Source organism: Gymnoscopelus microlampas, assembly GCF_963454915.1.
Source record: "Gymnoscopelus microlampas genome assembly, chromosome: 21".
Taxonomy (NCBI): domain Eukaryota; kingdom Metazoa; phylum Chordata; class Actinopteri; order Myctophiformes; family Myctophidae; genus Gymnoscopelus; species Gymnoscopelus microlampas.
The window spans coordinates 46,536,351-46,544,200 of NC_139958.1; the positions used below are offsets into that span (position 1 = coordinate 46,536,351).

The 7,850-nt window shown below is 41.1% G+C and overlaps 1 protein-coding gene across 1 annotated transcript in view; it reads left to right on the forward strand.

Moving 5' to 3' along the window:
• The window catches only part of LOC311038041 (thrombospondin-3b-like), a gene marked incomplete at its 5' end in the record, with an annotated part of 48,291 nt that extends 41,415 nt beyond the window's left edge, over positions 1-6,876 (forward strand). The window contains 3 exons of the mRNA XM_084047336.1: positions 2,060-2,232; positions 3,745-3,884; positions 6,761-6,876. Coding sequence (XP_083903462.1) covers positions 2,060-2,232; positions 3,745-3,884; positions 6,761-6,816 — 369 coding nt within the window. The 3' untranslated portion in view covers positions 6,817-6,876. The remainder of the gene's footprint in view (positions 1-2,059; positions 2,233-3,744; positions 3,885-6,760) is intronic.
• Positions 6,877-7,850: the final 974 nt, after the last annotated feature.

Below are 7,850 nucleotides of genomic sequence, written 5' to 3' on the forward strand. Positions count from 1 at the left end.
CTCCGCAGTGGGAAGACTTTTGGAACCCCCACCTTTTGTGTAAAATACACTTTGTCCAGAAAGTAAAATATTCCATCGGACGGATGGTATTTTTCTATTTACCAGATCTGTGAAATGCACACATTGTGTGCACACCTGTTCAAATGGGGAAAGTACACTTTGGCTGGCACATCCTGTCAATCAGGTGCGGCTATATAACTACAATTCTACAACTAACTAAACTACTAGTTGATGTATATAAAGGGCTAATTAGATAGCATTTGGGACAGTAAATTATACTAACTACAGTTAGACTACAACTACAGTAAGTACACTACTTAGCCGACACTGAACCCCATGCTGAGTCTCATAGCAATGATGTCACCAGTGTGCCCTGGCTGTGCTTTGACATCACTCTCTTATAAAAAAGAATGTCAACTAATTGGTTACAACATTGTAATGTCAATCAAAAGACTGCTTAGACCTTGAACTTTGAAAAACCTTGTGGAAAAGAATGTATTATTCATACCAAATTTTGTTCTTGTATCACAAAGTGAATGATTGTTGCACTAATCAGCTGCACTATAAATCCAACATATTAGTAGAAAATATATATCTACCAAAGTGGATGTTAAATTGGTCACGTACAGGTCCTTTAGAATTTTTGCTGAATGCCCTGTGGCACTCTATGATTTTAGTTACTTTTAGTTTGTTTTGTAAACACACACAGAACAGTTTACGTTAGACATGCTGGTAACACTTTACTTAAAGGTTGCATCTATAGTGCATTATAATCACATTTATAATGCATTATAATGCACTTATAAGGCATTATAACACTTGTTATAGATGTGTATAATTATGCATAGCAACTTATAACAAGGGTTATAAAGTATTATAACTTATAATAATAGCATTTATAAGTGCTGGTCATAATGCATTATAAAGTCAGTGGAACAGTACATTATAACTACCAGGTACAGTACCACTTTACTTAAAGGTCGGGTCTATAATGCATTACAATCACATTTATAATGCATTATAATGCATCATAATGCTTTATAATGCACTTATAATGCTTCATAACACTCGTTATAAATGTTTATAATTATGCATAACAACTTATAACAAAGACACTTTATAACTGTGTGCCGTTTTATTGAGCTTATAATGCATTATGACCAGCACTTATAATACGTTATAAACGTTGTAATAAGTTGTCATACATAATTATAAACATTTATAACGATTGTTATAATGCCTTATAAATGTGATTATAATGCATTATAGACGCAACCTTTAAGTAAAGTGTTACCGATATGGTAGTTTGCGTTTGTTTAGTTTTTCTTCTAAAGCATACATGGGCAACTGGCGGCCCGGGGGTCACATGCGGCCCCCACCTTCACTTAATGCGGCCTGCAGGTTAATATCGGAATACTGATGTATTATTGATTTCAGGTGTTACAATTCGAAACATGCAAACATGACCCGCTTTAATTACTTCAGTCTATATTAGTAGCTTAATGACTAGTATTCAAATTCTATTGTCTTTTTTATGTCCAATGTATTTGTATTTAAGTTCATGAAGTTAACATAAGTATAACTAAATAAATTAAATAAAAATGTTAATTTTCAGGATTCTAAAAAAAAAATAGCAAGTTAGCAACGCGTTTTGAGCTTGTAGATCGGCTATTTTTGCTACTTTTGTGTGACATAGAATGGCGAAGTACAACATAAATTTACGAAAAAAGTAAAAATACAGAGATAAGAGGTGTCTGCCCAACAGTATAATGTGGCCCTCTGGAGTGTGGAAATATAGTGACCCTCTCCATCATCAAAGTTGCCCACCCCTGTTCTAAAGCCTTGTTTTTCTTTTTATTTCAGCTAACTAAAATGTGTGTTTCAATTCTAGTTTTAGTTACAAGGCCTGTGCACCGGCCTACTCGGGAACGATGCAATCAATACCCATTGCCAGAGTACTCATTGTAACCGTCTGTCACTTTTGTGCCTATATATGTCAGTCTGTGTCACTTTCTTGTGTGCCCATATATGGAGATCTCTGTATACGTCTGGTCCGCAGGCGGTGAAGTCGCGTACAGGTCCCGGGGAGTTCTTGCGGAACGCCCTGTGGCACACCGGCGACACCCCGGGCGAGGTCACCCTGCTGTGGAAGGACCCTCGTAATGTGGGCTGGAGGGACAAGACGTCCTACCGCTGGAACCTTGTCCACCGGCCACAGGTGGGATACATCAGGTGAGGCTCAACCCCACTGCTGCTCACATACTAACAACACTGGAAGAGGTACTGATTTTTATGTATTTTCGGTATATATTTTTGGTGTAGATCTGCTATTTTCAAAATATACGAGCACTTATGCGAGAGCATTTTTGGGAGTTTTGACCGGCGCGGCGGCGCTGCTGTTATCTTTTCATGGACAGAGCTATCCAAACTTACAGTAGCGTGTCCTATCGCGTTATACTGTACAACCTGGGCACGGGACTCACTGCAGCCCGCAGAGTCTCACGAGGAATAGCCTACATGAATGATTTATTTTAGTGTAACTCGAACGTGCACTGCTCGGTATGTGTTAAATAAATTAATATACAAGCGTATTCCAGAAGGTCCTGGGTTCGATTCCCGCCGGGGACGCTGTGGGCGCTGGGAGCGTGTCTTTTCCTCCGCGTCACCAGCGCCCATACCCTAGGTGGGGTTGGCGAAAGGGCCTACTCTGTGTGGAGTTTGCATGTTCTCCCCGTGTCTCCTAGGGTAGTTAATACCCTCACAAAAACATGTAGTAATCCTGGTCACTATACTGCCTCCCCCTGGTCAGCCGGGGCGCCTGATGGAGGGGAAGCGAACTGGTTGAAATAACGTGTTCCTTCCACGCGCTACGTCCAACCAGGGAAACTCCCCCCTGTCGGGTGACAAGAAGGTCAGTTGGCTCTCATGCATTGAGGCATGAGCTTGTGGGCTCCCTAGGCTGGTGGGGGGAGTGTAGTGCCCAGGATCACTTAAAAAATTGGCACCGGGTGAAAAAAGGGTTACAAAATAGAGGGATACAAATTTTACAAGCGTATTCCATTCATGGCGATGTAATTGGTATCATCTGTCATTCATGTAGGCTATTAGCCTACTTGACAAAGATTGTACAGTTACGGAATATATGAAAGACACAGTCGTGTGTGTGTGTGTGTGTGTGTGTGTGTGTGTGTGTGTGTGTGTGTGTGTGTGTGTGTGTGTGTGTGTGTGTGTGTGTGTGACTTGACAGGCAGCGAGGCGGGCGGGGGAACCTCTTTCTTATTGGCTTTCCATGCTTTGTTTGGTCGTATTCTGTTTCTTCATGCCGTCAAATCGGGGCGTTTCGAGAATATATAAGGGCGTGTTATTTAAATGACGCTGGTTTTCAGCCGTCAGATTTATCAAAGCTCTGACCAAAATGTACGCTAGGATTGGTTGTATAGGATACTTTGATAAATCTAACTTTGACGTTGGCCTACGGGGAAATTTAAGGTAAAAAATCAGGGGCGTAGCACCACATTCTGGGCCCTGGGGACAAGGATTCACTGGGGCCCCCCCCCAATGATTTTTTTTCTTTAAAAAATAAGAAATAGACGTTTTTTACCTGGGGCCCTAGTAACTCAGTCCAACTTAGTCCCCCACCCAACGCCCCTGCAAAAAATACACCGTTTTCTACACTCTCTACAATGAGGGCCACTGTGTGTTGTCATAGTAACATGGGGATGCTGTATGTTGTCATGGTTTCAGGGTGAGGCTGTATGAGGGGAGGAACCTGGTAGCAGACTCGGGGGTGGTCATCGACACGTCCATGAGGGGAGGCAGACTGGGGGTCTTCTGTTTCTCCCAAGAACAAATCATCTGGTCCAACCTGGGATACCGCTGCAATGGTAAAGCACACACACACACACACACACACACACACACACACACACACACACACACACACACACACACACACACACACACACACACACACAGGTTTGTATTACTATACTTGTGAGGACATCAGCACACACTCAAAATAAATAGTACCATTACTCATTAAAGGCACCACTTACTGTACTTCACACTGGGTGTGACCTTTATTGTATAGTCTATGCAAGGGATAATTAATGGGGAGCAGGTCATTGATTAGACCGGGACGCGTAGCTCTCCATTGATTATCCTGCTTATTACACGGCTACTTAATAAAAAAATTAACAACAAAACGAAGGATTACATTAATCTCCCTGAAGGGGTTTATTTCCAGTGTTGGAAGAAGTACTCAAATAAGTAAAAGCATCAATACCACATATCTTGCTAGCCCCCTCACAACCCCTTTAAAACAGAAAAATGCCCTTAACAGGGTTGTGAGGGGGGCTAGCAAGATTGTGGGGGTACAATTCAGCTGTCTGAGTCATATATATGACCAACAGGTGCTTATGAAAGCGTCATCTATTAGAGCGGACAGCTCTCACCCCCTAAATCCTGAATATGAATTCTTGCCTTCCGGCTAAAGGTTAAAGATCCCTGCAGCTAAAAACAAGTAGGTACAAATTCTCAATTGTACCTACTTCCATTCGTGCCCTCAATAATGGAAGCAGGAGGAGGTAGCTATTATTATCTGGATCTTGTGATCATGTCTATGTATGTCTATGTCTTGTGTATGTATGTTTACTGTGTTTTGGAGTTTTGTATTATTATCTGCTGTAACATAAATTGCCCAGTTTGGGACGTAATAAACTTGAACTTGAACAATGTAGAAATACTCTGCAGGTAAAAGTCTGGTAATCAAAATGTACTTGAGTAAAAGTACAAAAGTATCAGCGTCAAAATATACTTAAAGTACCAGAAGTAAAAGTACTCACTATGCAGTATGTGCCATTTCACAAGTTCAATTTGTATAAACAATAAATAATAAACATGTTAGATTAGACTAATACGCGAGGGGGCTGTGTTTTTTTCATTACTTTTTTCATTTATTTTATTTTATTTTTTTATTGTATTGAATTTTTTTCATTTTCCAAAAAATATATAAAAAATAATTGAAAAAAGTAATCGAAAAAACACGGCCCCCTCGCGTATTAGGAGGGCAGGGTGAGTCACCAGAACCAAGGACGGGTGTTTTTGATGAATTTAACATGTTAAAAATGGAGTTTGAAGTTATAATGGGTTTGTATAGGAAGGGGGCGTGTCTGATAAAATGAATATCAAATATCCAAATACTGAATTAAGCAACTTAAAAACGGCCTGGGGGGCTCACAAAAGTAGACAACATTTTATTGAGTAGACAATAAAATGTCCCAAAGTTTTTTTGAAAGTGAAATATCCCTTTAAGTACAGTACTTGGGTAAATGTACTCAGTTACTTTCCACCACTGTTTATTTCTCAATAATGACCTGCTATCCATTGATTATCCTGCTTATTACACGGCTACTTAATAAAAAATTAACAACAAAACGAAGGATTACATTGCTTACGGTAATGAAGGTAGCCCATTAATTTATGCCAGGTGCGTCCTGTGTGTCCTATGCACAGTATACATTGCTGCTATGCTCAGGCACCTTCGTCATATTTTTTTTATCTCAGGTACTAGTGTAAATATGTAGATAACTTGTTTGGCTTTTTTGTTGTTCTCTTGTTTGATCTCCCTTCCCACTTGGTACTTAGTACTTTTACTTTTGGTGCTTTAAGTACATTTTTATGCCAATACTTTTGTACTTTTACTCGAGTACATTTTGAATTCCGGACTTTTGCCTGTAAGGGCGCGCTCTCACCAAAAGTTGGCTGGCCGCTGTTAAACGCAGGGTGTGCGCGGCCACAGTTTTTTGCATCCAGCGGATTCTAAAAAAACGCTGTGACGCACCTGTCACTCACATTCAAGACCGTCCCCGTAGCCCGCACCGCCACTAGACACTAGCCACTAGACAAAAAATGTCTTTGCACTTTCACACTTGGGGTTCGTACATCTACATACACATTCAGATTTCAAATATAAAGTACTTACCCCATGGCCACGGATGTTACAATCATGTACGGGCCCTCATAAGTATCCGTATCTTCCGTATTAAATTTATATCAATAAAAAGCATTTTAATCCAATCAGTGGTCATTTTCTCCGTATGCTTTCAACTGCGCGACCCTAGCGGTTGAGAGGTGTATTGCACTGTTAGTACATTATAACTCTATGGGGAAATGGCCACCAATCGGATTAAAATGCTTTTTATTGAACAATACGGAAGATACGGGTACTTCTGAGGGCCCGTACATGATTGTAAAATCCGTGGCCAAGGGGTAAGCACTTTATATTTTAAATCTGAATGTGTATGTAGATGTACGAACCCCAAGTGCACAAATCATAAAGTACTGGGTGAGATGCAACAGCTACAACCAGTTGGTCCACTGAGAGCACCATGTTGCTTCCTGAGTCTTGGGACGGTCCGCCTTCGACTCACCCGATTGGACAGAGGGGGAAAATTAGCTCCTGCCTCCAGCAGTTTTATGCTTCTTCGTGTAGAGCGGATAAACGCAAGGTCTGCGCGACAAGCGGAAAAATCTGCTCTTGCGTGAATCCACGCATTTGCATTGACAAAGCATTGGCAGATTCTGCTCCAGAGGTAAAATAAAAGTGCGGTGGGAGCGCGCCCTAAGAGAGTATTTCTATATTGCAGTATTGATACTTTTACTCAAGTAAAACATTTGAATACTTTTTTCACCACTGTCTGACCAATCAGAATCAAGCTGTGTAATAAGGTTTCATAATGTATTCTGTATTTTCCTGCAGACACCGTTCCAGAGGATTACGAGGTCTACCGGAAATTCATCCACATCCAGGTGTGAGCTACGGTGCAGTGCTGCATCCTGCCACTAGAGGAGGGTGTTCCCTTGGTGACGGACGGGGCTCTTCAGTGTTGTCATGATGACCCAAGACCTGAACCATACACATCGATTGTGCCTTTACTTCATTGTGTGAGTGTGTGTGTGTGTGTGTGTGTGTGTGTGTGTGTGTGTGTGTGTGTGTGTGTGTGTGTGTGTGTGTGTGTGTGTGTGTGTGTGTGTGTGTGTGTGTGTGTGTGTGTGTGTGTGTGTGTGTGTGTGTGCCAAATGTCCCCACAAATATAGTAGAATTTCAGAAATTGAGATTATGAGGACCATTTTCCTGGTCTTCACAAGCTAGGTTTAGGATTAGGATTAGACATTTGGAGGTTAGGTTTAGGAGTTAGGATTAGACATTTAGAGGTCAGGTTTAGGGATTAGGATTAGATATTTAGAGGTTAGGTTTAGGGATTAGGATTAGATATATAGAGGTTAGGTTTAGGGATTAGGATTAGACATTTAGAGGTCAGGTTTAGGGATTAGGATTAGATATATAGAGGTTAGGTTTAGAGGTTAGGATTAGACATTTAGAGGTTAGGTTTAGAGGTTAGGATTAGACATTTAGAGGTTAGGTTTAGGAGTTAGGATGACATTTAGAGGTTAGGTTTAGGGGTTAGGATTAGACATTTAGAGGTTGTGTGTGTGTGTGTGTGTGTGTGTGTGTGTGTGTGTGTGTGTGTGTGTGTGTGTGTGTGTGTGTGTGTGTGTGTGTGTGTGTGTGTGTGTGTGTGTGTGTGTGTGTGTGTGTGTGTGTGTGTGTGTGTGTAAAGAGTTAGTACATATTCACCTTAATAAACATTTAACATCTTTTTTTGTTGTACAGTACATGTTGTGGAACATACATCTAATATAAGACATGCAAGCAAGCACGCACACGCATGGACGCATGCACACGTGGACACACACACACACACACACACACACACACACACACACACACACACACACACACACACACACACACACACACACACACACACACACACACACACACACAC